The 12,872-nt window shown below is 47.3% G+C and overlaps 1 protein-coding gene across 7 annotated transcripts in view; it reads left to right on the forward strand.

Annotated features, from left to right (window-relative positions):
• Positions 1 to 12,872, forward strand: part of LOC119171928 (protein Aster-B) — a 117,743-nt gene that overhangs the window by 73,327 nt on the left and 31,544 nt on the right. For 5 of the 7 annotated variants that reach the window (XM_037422822.2, XM_037422818.2, XM_037422821.2 and 2 more), the window contains exon 2: positions 1,062 to 1,313. In XM_037422822.2, coding sequence (XP_037278719.2) covers positions 1,062 to 1,313 — 252 coding nt within the window. Of the gene's footprint in view, positions 1 to 1,061; positions 1,314 to 10,148; positions 10,367 to 12,872 lie in introns of those variants that run through there. The other 2 variants (XM_075892650.1, XM_037422823.2) reach the window with 2 other exon arrangements.

The raw sequence follows: 12,872 nt of genomic DNA on the forward strand, positions 1-12,872 counted from the left end.
GGTGCGCACGCCTTCCTTCGTTTTCGAAGATAACTGCCAGATGGCGCTCGTGTCTAACGTGCCTCGATGCGCTCGTTCGCCTTCGCTGCACAGATCGAGACTCTCTAACGCAGCGATTTCAGAATACAATTCACCGATTTTATCGCACAGAACATCAAATAATCATTTTGTTCACTCTCTCCACACGCAAGACTATAGTCTTTTTCATCGTGCGACGACGACCATTGTTTTTCTCGCTTGTAAATGCCAGCTTTGTTGTCTGCGTTTTTGTGTCCGCTATGCATGTATGTCAATGTGTGAGACAAATTTGTTGTTCACGGCACGGAAAGAAACCGAGCGCGGGCGGCCGTCTCCCGAGGCAACGACCGTCGCTTTCCCCCTCTCTGTCGGCATCCCCAGTTTCCCCAATTTTTTCCCCTTCCTATGCGACATAAATGTTTGTCGATCGCTACTGCAACTGCGCGGTGCCCTGCAGGGATGGCCTACGGAAACAGTCTCCGACGCCGTGTGAAATTTTCCCGCCGGAACGCCTGGTACTTGAATTTCTCAGCGCTCCCTTTATTCCCTATTTCCCCATAGTTTCTCTGTATTCGCGTGCAGTGAGTTAATGCGGATGGGTTTATTAACTGACGGAACTTTAATCAGATTAAAAAGGGCTGTTTATAGGGTTTGCTTGTTGTTGTTGCTTGATACTAGCCTAATGAAAATGCGACAAGGCCAAAAAGGTATAGGAGACGTTTATATTACTGCTTTAAATTTATTGCAGGTTATGTGATAAAAATGTAAAGAAAGTGTAGTGGGCGAAAACTGAACTTGTCGCGTGCCGGGAGCGAACCTGCAACTGAAGTGTACTGTCTTAAGAGTATTGTACATTGTATTTGGTGTATTGTAATATTTAGGGATCGAACCTGCAACGTTCAGTCGCAGGTACTTAAAGCGATACAAATCACGTCCTGTATTCGTCATTGAATTCCTGATCTGTTAGTTTTCATTTATTTTAAACTTTAGCATTTCGTTCCTCGCTTGATGTTCATTCATGTTCTTGCTTCCCCATTTCGCAGCAACGGTGTCAGCCGGCGCTCCTCTCCGTCCGCGGCGCCGTCTCCCGATGGGGCCGCTGCGGTCGTCGTCGGCGATGGAGGCGCCCCTAACGGCGGCGAAAACGGCTGCGGCATCGCGGTCTCCGCCGACGCCGCGATGGCGGCTGCTGCCCCGCGCCGCATCGCTGCCTCCGCAGCCGATTTGCAGCAGCAGCAGCCTCCTCAGCCAACGTCAGCGGCAGCCACACCGACGGAAGAGCCGGCGCCCGTCTGGTGAGTGCGCTTTGCCGTTCGGCTCCCTTTTCGCGCCATGCGGGAAAAGCCTCTTCGTTGCGGGAAAAAAAGGGGGAGGTCGGGAGACAGCGCTGGTCCCGCCTCCCGGATGGAAGCTGGGAAAGAGGGGGGGGGGGGGTATACGGAAGCCGCGTTTGTTCGAAAGTTTTGGGGAGAATAACGGTGCCTGCGTCGTCGAATGCGGGTGATAGTGTCGGTTTGGAAAGCCACGAAAAAACGCGTTGACACACGAGCGCTGCGAACGGTGCCGAAGAGCCCGAGCTCAGAGTCTCCAGGGGCCAAGCGCGGCGCGGGGTCAACATTCGCTGACCTAAAAGCGGTGACGTGCGCGAGTGTTGCGTGGACCACGTTGTCGTCACCCGGCCGGCTTCCCCGGGCTCGCGTGCCCGGCCAGTGTGGCACTACATGCGGTGGCGTATGCAGTTGCCGTGCCAGGCAACCATCGTCTCCCCAATCGAGCGCACCGCGCCGTGTTAGCTGCCGGCGAGCATGAGCCTGCGCGGGGTGCTTCGCTGCACCGCGCCAGTGCGCGCGCGCGTGCTCACAGTTGTCTCTCCACGCGCTGTTACGTACGTGGAATTTGTGCGGAAGCGCGACAGTTCGCTTTATCACTCGGGCGACGAGAGGGCGGCGACCACTCTGTATACTCGTGCGAACCTTGGCGAGCCGAGCGAAAAAACAAGCTTATATAGATATCTCTGTGACGTGCAATAAAAGGAGCAGCGAGTGTTGGCGCGCGTTCTCGCCTCCCCAATCGTGTGGCGTGTGGCTCGCCACTACAGTGTGTTCGTGGCGCTGCCGTTCTTCCATTGAACGGGGCAGGAAGCTTGGGTCGGAGCGTTGATCGTGCAGAGCACGTTAAGGATGGCCCCGTTAACGGGATCGGACGACGGGTCGATCAACGTAGACGGTGTCTCGGCTCGATGCGTTCGGGAATTTATTTGGTCGATGTTCTCACCCGAAGCCGGCGTGCAAACCCACCAGCGGTCACGTCAAAGTGCAAAAGCCGCGCAACGTTGGACAGCACATACCTGGCTGCGTCAGAGCAACTTGTGCGCCATCGTGTCATACAGGAAGCGGAAGTAGCGAACCGGGCGCTCGATGTTATACGTGTTTTATCGCGGGTACTACTAATAGCGGTGCATTTCCATCACACTGCAGAAAACGAAACGACCGACCGGTTAAGCGGTCGATACGCTCCCACCTGCGGGGCCTTCCGGATGTCTCGACCCATTCACCGGCTGCCCCTATTGAAAGTTCAGTGGGAGAAGGCGTGGCGCGTTTGTGTTCCTGAGGGCCACGTTTCGCGTCGCGCTGCCTTCGTATAGCGATGAGAACGGTCTCTCCCCGCTTTCTGTCCCGGCCTCTTTCCCGGGGTAATGTTAGCCGGCGTTCTTGAGCACTGTCGAGGATCGAATGAGCGAAACGCGGTTATGATTTGTCGTCAATGAAGCGCCTACTATGCCGGGCGCGCGTATCGTTAATAAAGAAAGAGAGAGCTCTTTGATCGGGATGATCTATGCGGCTGACACCGGTGTCCAAAAGTGGGCGTTGGGCGGCGTCGTTATTGTAGTGATTGTCAAAGCCGTAGGAAAGGGTGGTGAAGAGAGAGAAAGTAAAGAGGTAATGCTGAGCAACGTCCTTATTGAACGCATCGCCATCTTGGCACCGATCCAGATACGAGTGGCCGTCAAAACGCAGCGGCGTTTCTACTAGGGCTTCGGGGACTTCAATCAATTCGAGCGGCAATCTGGGTAAAGCATCTCCGGCGAGGATCCACACGTTCGCGGCTTATTCGGAAGCCGAAAATGCGGCGAGCTATTCGCGATTATATTTTTTTATCTTCGTATTTTGCAGATATAAAATATATAAAACTGGCACCGCACTGACTTCTTTATCAGTGTGCGTGTCTACAGTTTTACAATGTACCAGAGAAAAAATAAAGATTGCGGGTGTGTGCTTGGAGATTTCACCATGGGGATCGGCAAGGTCACCGCATTGTCATCTTTTCCGTCTTTCTCTTTCTATATGTTTTATAATCTCACAGAGACAGTTTAGTACGCCGTGTTATTGTCTAATGCATGATTTATGGCGCAGTAAAGAAACTGATTGAAGTTGCTGAGCAGTGTTTCTAAAAACTTAGGACTCGTACAAGTTAAATTTTACGATTTCTTTATGAAATTTGTTTTAAAGTAATCTACTGGCACTCAATGGAGTGAAGGTGTTAAAATTCGCAAGCATATAAAAAGAGAGAAACGAGAAAAAAGGAAGGCAGGGAGGTTAACCAAATGCTAGTGTCCGGTATGCTACTCTGCACTGGGGTTGGGGAATAAATGGTTGAAAGAAAAAGAGAGAGTTAAAAATAAGAGAAAGACAACGACACACACGCACACACAAAATCAGTCCACTCAGAGGCGTTCCGACAGGCCAGTAGTTCGCAAGAAGCCCAGTAGCCTTGCACGGCCTTCTTCTGTGATGATGAGTCATGACGATGGCGCGGTTACTTTCTTCTTACAGTGGCTGGTCATCTAACTTGTCTAGTGTATTAAAAAGACATTGTCTTTCTAGGTTATATTCCGGGCAGTCACACAGGACGTATCGAATTGTCTCTTCATCTCCGCAGTGTGCACAGGCGGTGGTGTCGGCCATCCCTATGCGGAGCGCGTACACACGGGTAAACGCGATTCCCAACCATAGTCTGCACAGAGCAGTAGCGTCACCTCGTCGAAGTTTTGTTGGAAGCTGCAAGCTTAGCGTAGGATCAAGGGATCGTAATCTTGCATGCGTAAAAACAGGCTCATTCCAAAGTGACAAGGAGCGTTGGCGAACAAACATGCGGAGCCTCCTAGCAGTTTCCGTCCTATAGAGAGGTATTGACTGATTGTTGTCTTCTGTATGGGCTGAACGGCCAACTTGATCAGCCCGTTCATTACCGATAATTCCACAGTGGCTTCGCAACCACTGAAATATAACGTGGTGCCCTTTATCTGTTACATGGTGTATAGCATTTCTGTTGTCTCAAATTCCAAATGCTCGTGCGGACCACGGCGTAGCATATAAATGTATAAGGTAAGTTATAAGTTAAAAACCGTACTACGAGGGATTGAATATTGAACGAGGTACCAGTTTTATGCAACATTAAGGTACATGCAGGAACACAACGACATAAATTAGGGCGTAAAAGAGCGTAGCCGACATCAATATTTGACATTGAAATGAATAATTAAATTTGAGTGAAATTTACTGTTCGTAAGTGGGTTAGGCGCTAAACCGAACTATATATATATATATATATATATATATATATATATATATATATATATATATATATATATATGCAGGATAGAGGACTGCATCATTTGTCGTCGAAATATGGAAACTTGTAGCTATAGAATAGTGGCGCCTTGCGCGAAAGAGAGGCTTTTAAGAATAATAATTTTATTCACAATATTCCTGAAAGCCCACTTAAGACATAGAGAGGCGGTTACATTCGAAAAAGAAGCGGGAAAGAAAAAAAAACGAACAGCTCAATACCAGTGCTTGAAGCATAACCATAAAACATGCTAGGAGAGAAAAAAAAAAAGGTGGGAACATGGAGTCAGTACACCATTCCAGCTGGAGCATAAAGCATAACACAAATATGAAGCTTACAAATTCATTGTGATTTCAAGATAAGTACATGGTAGCACTGGGTAGATGCTACATAACAATAAAGTCAAACTGATGCAGAATATGTTAATGCGCTCATAACAAAACAGATAGTGATATCAACGTACGTAGTGCCGTTTTCACGTGGAAATTACAGCGCGCGCTTTTTCTTCGAGCAAAACTATATGGCTATATGCCTTTGCACCGCTCTGTATGTGTGCAAAAATTCATATGGAGGAAACTCTTGCTTGCACTGTATATCAACCTCGAAAATGCGATCGTCGTGCATCCAGTCGTGACTGTTCTTCGCATGAGTATATACAGCGCAAACGCAATCGAGACTTGCGTATCGCGTTCAGACCGATCACTCGTTCACCTATATTGTCAGTATAACGTTCGCGGCAACGGGACAACTGCAAATAAATGGGAGAGGTGGCCCTGACGCTGTATAGCCGGTTACGAATTCAGTAGTGGTATATATAGGCCTTATTTTGCGAAGGGAAATCGTATTGTTATAATGACTATGCATGGTTCTACAGAATTGCTGTAGTCCAGCCGGGAAAGTAATTGTTCATATTAGTCTAAAATAAGCAAAACTATCAAGTATCAAGACAGTGCGACGGAAGGCATCTGTTCAGGTCTGTTGAACGCACTGTGCCATTGACGTGTGCTTCATAATGCTGGCCTTTATCTGCATTGCCGACATTTGAGCTATTGCAACGAAAGCTTTTTTAACGCGTGCATTTCGCGAAGTCATCTGAGCTTGCTGCAGTGCGGCATACATATATTGCTGAGTCGTCGTCCACGTATCCGCGAAAAGGTTTCCAGGAGACGAAAGATAATGGCGTGTACCCTGCTCGTGCGATTGCTTACGTACGACCTTTGCTGCAACAAAAAACTGTGGCCCTCGAAAATCGGCTTTTGATTGATATGTGGAGTTCAACGTCCTAGAACCACCATATGATTATGAGAGACGCCGTAGTGGAGGGCTCCGCAAGTTTCGACCACCTGGGGTTCTTTAACGTGCGCCTGAATCTGAGCGCACGGTTCTACAACATTTCCCCTTCCGTCGAAAATGCAGCCGCTGCATCCGCGATTCGATCCCGCGACCTGCGGGTCAGCAGCCGACTACCTTAGCCACTATAGACCACCGCGGTGGGGCGAAAATCGGCTTTTGCAGCTTCGACGGAGCAATCGCTGAGGTGACAGCTGTTGCCTGCGACATTTTAATGCACGCATATTCAGATATTTCTACGTATATTTAGCGTATGCCTCTACGCACTTCTCCGGGCATATATTAGAGGTTTTCGATAAGGGGACCCGAAGCAGGGCGATGGCGTTACACCTTGCTTGCATAATTAAAATTTAAGGGCTTGTTTTCATTGGCTGTACGTAATGTTTGTTATAATGAACCGACAATAAAGTCAGATCTCTGAGGCACATATTACGCACAAGAGACGTCGTACGAGGGGGGTACGTTTCACGAAATAGCGCGAACGAAATGCTCGTCGCGAAGCTGGCCATGAGATAAAAAAGTTGGTAACCAAGCCTCTCGTTGGCTACTCTGTATAAATGCTTCCATTTGTATAGCTATTTGGCGTCACCTGTATAAATTACTGGTCGCCATCCACATTCGTCCTCCCCGCAGGCAAACGAGCCATGGTGGTTGTTGTTGTGATTCGACTGCTGATCCAAAGGTCGCGGGGTCGAATCCAGGCTGCCGCGATTCGACGGGGGCGGAAAGCTATAGGGGCCCGCGAGCTTATATTAAGCTGCAGGCTAAGGAAGACAAGTTGCTCAACATTTACGGAGCACTCCATTACGGCGTCCCTCAAAATTGTATACCGTGGTTGTGGTATACGTAAGAACCAAACAGTTATTACTATCTTCTCGCACGTGGGCGTTCCGTGACTCTTAACCGCGTATACACCCTTGCTTGGCCAAATTCGTACTGTTGACTTGCCTATGTGCACCACGCGATTTTGTCTGCTGCATATCAGCTAGCCTGAGTTATCGGCCAGACGGAGCCAGATAATTTCACTATGGCGTTTGCTGCACGTGCCATTATTGTTCACAATGCCTTCAGCGCCTCTTTCCATGCACAAAAAGTAAAAAAGTATCTTCGCAACAAAGGTGCACGCCGATCGGCCCATCTGCAGGTCCCGCTGGGCCGATAGTCTGCATTCTTTTTTGTTTCTTTTTTTGGTGCGAGAACAAGGAAGCAAAGATAGCTAGAGGGCGGAAACGTCGTCTTATGGCAGGGCGTTCACCGAGAGACGATCAAGCGTTGAACCCTTGGCAACGATGAACCCTCGTCTCCCATGGCAACGGAGCGCGTGCTCAAGGGGTTATTACGCTATACTTCGCCTTGATCCCACGGAAAATTAAAGCCGAGCGCCGCGTTTAGTGCGTGTTGGAATCGCAGCTTTCCCATCGGCTTCAAGTGGTAATGTAAACGTGTTTAATTTTTGAATCTCCGGGCTTCGTTGAAATTATTGTCCCGCGGTGGTCTAGTGGCTAAGGTACTCGGCTGCTTACCTGCAGGTCGTGGGATCGAATCCCGGCTGCGGTGGCTGCATTTCCGATGGAGGCGGAAATGTTGTGGGCCCGTGTGCTCAGATTCGGGCTCACGGTAAAGAACTCCAAGAGGTCGAAATTTGCAGAGCCCTCCACTACGGCGTCTCTCATAATCATATGGTGGTTTTGAGACGTTAAACCCCACAAATCAATCAGTCATAATTCTTGTCCCGCGGGTCTTTAACGAGCCTTGTGGCAACTTTACGGAAATGTGACTCACAAGCGAAAAGTATGAAAGTGCTTGCGGAGTAGACTACACCCTACTGAAACGTTTTATGTTTTCATGCAGAATTGGTGTAAATATAATACGTATTTCATATAATTGGCATACTTTTCCGTGAGAATCTTACGGAAACGTTGAATTACTGTAATAACATACAGAGATTTTTAATAAGGACGGCATTATTTAAGTGTGCATTAAATGGATGTGTCTGCAGGAAACACATAGGACCCGCGGAAATATAGATTTTGGGCTATGGGGGAAACTCATCTTGAACACAGCTTCGTGCGGTAGGTGTTTAGTTTAATGTACGGAGGTGAAACGTCTCGTGTCCGTATTCTAGTAGGGACCATATTTTGGATTACACTACGGTGACTACGCATATTTGTTAGGCTTTTACCATTGCCTATATAAGAGCTCGTTTCGCGAAAATAGCAGTGTCGGCGTCGTTGGCTGTGAGCGAGAAATCGTCTTTTTCATGGCCGAGAAATCGAGAAAGATGCAAATTCAAGAACTAATGAAAAATTCTGTTTGAGTGAGAATCTAACAGGCAGGTTTTCTACCGCGAAGCCACACAATTGATTGAAAGTGCTTCGAAAAAAAAAACAAAAAAAAACACTGTGAATGTGATGTGGAAAAAGTCTCCTTAACGAATGTGTGCGTATACGTGGCAGAGGCGCGGAATCACGCCAGGTGTCACTGCGTGCGAATTGCGCAACAAGTGGACGCTTTAAATGCCCGCCCATTACAAATCGCTCAAGCATATTCATGCTTCGTCAGCTGCAAAAAGCGTCGACGTAAGAAGCAGCTTCGTGGGTTCGCTTGTTGCCTTTTGAACGCGTCGCAGGCACTTCGATATGCGCAAGAGGAATTATGATGTAGTGGACACTTGAAAAGTGCACTTGTAGAAGGCATTCTAAGACTTCCCTTAATGTTAAGCGCACCGTCGTTCGTTTCCTCGGTGTGATTGAGGCATGAGCCGAGAATGGAAGCAAGGCTAGCAATTGAGAAGGCGATGCGCAGGGACCCTATTACGCTATCGCGCTCGTGCCCTTGAAGGCGAAGCTCAAGCGGACTCCGAGTTTTTTGTATTATTTTTATTCTTTAGCGAAGACTTCGGAGTTGTTATCGCCGCTGATAATCAGCCTGCTGGTTCACTGGCAAAGTATATATATACACCTCGGGGCCCCTTAACTGTCCCAGCTGCCAAACACTTCCAGAAAGGAGTATAGATCCCCGTTTTCGTTATCGTTTATTACACCGATTAAACTCTCTCATTAGCGTCACAGCTACCACTTAATGCAGAATGAGGTCTTCTATATTTCAGGCAATGTATAATATGCGTAACCGTCGCCTCTGAATCCATGTCTGAAATTTTGTCACCCCATCCCTTTCCTGCTTTTAATTACATCCTTTTTTTCTTGACACTTGCGCTTTGGTACTGAGCTTCGGTCATATGTTTTGCGCGTAAAGTGAATTGCTTAACAGAACTTTTTTTAAAAGACAGTATATTTTCTGCTTTTGAGATAATTTACTATAATTATTTTGCGTTATCTGAAGGTCATTGTTCTCAAAATTTTAGGAGTACCCGCACGGAGCGTGCTAAATAGCTTATTATATGATTATATGCACTCTAAACCAGTTGTTGTGCTACTTCCCAAGAAGTTATACTTGCGTGTGTCGTGACGTTATGCACAGATGGTCACGCGGGAGCAGGTGGTGGTCACGTGGCACGTAAATATTTATCCCCTTTGCGGTACCTAAAAGCGGTACCTAAAAATTTTCGGTAGTCTCAATCGATGTCGTGCAGCATATTGCAGTTGTATCGTATACTATTCTCGAAGAGTCTGCCTTCTCGTTCGAGTATATATCTCAAGTTTCATTCGCCTCGGGCTGAATAATGTCGTCGCCCTGTCGGCGGCGACCGAATCGGCGGGTTTAGAGTTCGCTCATCGGAGCTCAGAAACGCGGCATACTCGGGTCCAGACAATTGCTGCAAAAGTGGGAAACGTAAGCGTTTTTTCCCGTGGAGCTCGCGCGCGCTTGGTCGGCGGCAGTTTCTTGGCGATAAAGGGGACACGTTTCGCCGAGAACGTGCCCCTTAAAGCGCCACTCGATATATTGAGAACGTGTGCAGGATTGATGCTCGGCTGACCCTTATCGGCCGGTATCTGCACAGAAGCTTTTCGCCGGCCTCCTGCGGGAGAGGGGCGTGTTGAAACGGCGTCTTTGTGCGCGCGCTTGATCTTAGGCCACTATATATACGTTACGTTGATCTGTGAATGCGCTGCTGACACAGGAGCGGCGTGCATTTTTGCAAGAGAGAAGCGGCGATTCGCGCCAACCGCGGCTCTTTCTTTGTCCGCTCGTTCAACTGGCCAAGATGTGTTTGTGTGCGCGCCTAGTGAGGTGCCTGCGCTCGGAGCTGATTTCAGCGTCTTCCCGCATCGTGGTGGTGTGACACCTTATAGGTGCTAGTCTTCATCTTCCCTGGCGCCGACCGTTGTGCGCAGCTTTGTGTCTTCGTAATGGTGCGCCTCTATTGGAGCAGCAACACTCTCCAAACTGCTGACATATTATTCGTCAGGTAATGGACGAGCTTCGTCATCGGCCCTAGTGGCTTGGGAACGTATGTATGTCGCCCTGCTGCTGAGTGCCGCGTCTCCGATTCGATTGCTGGTGACGGTAGCACTTCAGTTCATAGTGTTGAGTGCCAAATGCCCCCCCCCCCCCCAAAAAAAAAAAATTGAGAGTGCACGATGTTGGGGATTAACTACTAAACCAAACCACCTACCCTAGCCTGTGTACGATGCCCCTTATTTCTTTTTTTTCTTTTTTTTCTCTTTCTTTCGTTCTTTCTTTCTTTCCTTCTTTCTTTCTTTTCTTTCTGTTTTTTTTTTCTGTCTTTGTCTTATGTAGCACACCGCAAAGCGAAGGCTTCTCGAGCAGTAGGTGGGGATTTCTGACGCTAGTCAACTTAATGAATGAATTCAACAGCTTCACCTTACTTCACTCATCTGTTGACATAAGTGTGCAGGCATCTATCTACATAATTACGACGAAGGAGCTTTTCTTGCTTCCTATTTTTATTTGCATATTTAGCGTGAAGACTTCGACAGTAACGTCACAGTATTAAGGCGCTGGTGCTGCTGTTACCGGACACTTCTTGCAGGATCCCGTTGTAGGTCTTCTCTGTAGTAAAGCCGCAATATGGGCTATACGCTATTGGCGAGGGTGCCGATACTCCTGACGCTGCATGTTTACGGCCGTTAAATCTTTCTGATATATATATATATATATATATATATATATATATATATATATATATATATATATATATATATATATATATATATATATATATATATATATATATATATATATATATATATATATAGAGAGAGAGAGAGAGAGAGAGAGAGAGAGAGAGCGCTGGCCGGTTATGACGGTTATGAATTCTAACAGCAACCACTCGATTTGAGAAGACAGAAACAACAGAATGGAATTTCTTAAACTAGTTTACATGAACAATACACCCCTAGACTCATCATTATATCTGTCGCCCTATTAACCCGAATCACTCGTCACCATAGACAAGATGCATTATTACCCTACTTCGCGAGAACGAATACATTTAAAAATTCTTTTTCCCCCGTACAATAACTGAATGGTATTGCGCAGTCGAATTGACACCAAAATGTTGATTATTATTAATTTCTTTGTGTAGCGTTTCGCCAAACGTAATGACTTAATTTCTGTGTTAGTGTTCTTGTTTCATTTATTTTTTTTGTTTTCGACATGTTCACTGTTGTACCATTTTATTTGCCCTCCCTGCTCGGACTACGTGTCCGCAGTATTATATATATATATATATATATATATATATATATATATATATATATATATATATATATATGTATGTATATATATATATATATATATGTATATATATACTATTTCATGAGTTTACGTTGGATGTGCTCAAGATGATTTTGCAGGTGGCAAAGCCGAGTCTCGTGGGACAATACTGAAATGAACACACGTAATAATAATTCAAATCTTGTCTTGAACGTTATGCCTCTGCCAGGTCAGTGCTGCACAAACCAATGAAGGGAGAAGAGCGAGAGAATCAAAGCTCATTGTCTAGACCGGGCTGTTTACGCCCGGAGGTAGGTGGCTCTACCTGCAGTCCAAGTAGCCGCGAGCTTCAACGCTGACATCCTGTAGCCCTGTTCACCTGCTGTAGGTGGTCCTCGAGATTCGGGCTTGTCAACTGTGACTTCCATTGGTGATTTCATGAATATGCGTTGTTTGGGGACTCTTGTTGCATTCACAAGTCGTGTGGTAGAGTGCGTTCGGCAGCTCGCAAAACGTGCAGTTGGTTGGCTGGTTGCTAACAACTCTATTGGAAGTCTGGCAGAGCTTTCGCCGACCGGGACTTAGGTCTCCCGCTTGGGGACGTCAAGACCTTGCCCGACCGCCGCCTCGCGGGCCTGCTGGACGGCCCAGAGTTGATCGCTGAGGCTGGGGCGGCACAGGGCATGCAGTGGCCAACTGCGCAGTCTCTTCCATACTTTCCAGGATGCATCGCGTGCAGCAGAATGGCGGTCCAGCCGAGTTTCTCGCGGGGCATTTTGTCAGTAGTAAGAAAAGTTCGTCCTGCTCCGGGATTCGAGCCACTGCAACAGGGTTTTTTTTTTCCGGGTTGGTCTCAGGTTAGCTCGTGTAGCGATTGTCCCGGAATGGTTTTGGTCCAGGGTCCGAACCTCAGACCTTATGTTTCCCATAACCGCAGAGAAAATTTTCTTGACAAACAAATACGTTCGGCGTTCCTTTGTATCGTAGTGCTATACGAATGAACGTATAGATCGCAAACACTTCTCTTATTTCGTGCTCGTGGCTCATACCTAGGCCGAGGCACCGAAACCAGCTTTGCTGGACTGTAAATAAAGTTGTTTCGTTTACTCGCGAGTCTTCCTCGGCGGCAACTTACTGCGCATGCACTGAACTGTGTAAGTATTGGCGGACATGTAGGTAATTGTTTTTGCGTTACGTCCGTACCTGAATGCGGTCGCGGCGACCTGGATTCAAAC

Source organism: Rhipicephalus microplus, chromosome 4 (genome assembly GCF_043290135.1).
Source record: "Rhipicephalus microplus isolate Deutch F79 chromosome 4, USDA_Rmic, whole genome shotgun sequence".
Taxonomy (NCBI): domain Eukaryota; kingdom Metazoa; phylum Arthropoda; class Arachnida; order Ixodida; family Ixodidae; genus Rhipicephalus; species Rhipicephalus microplus.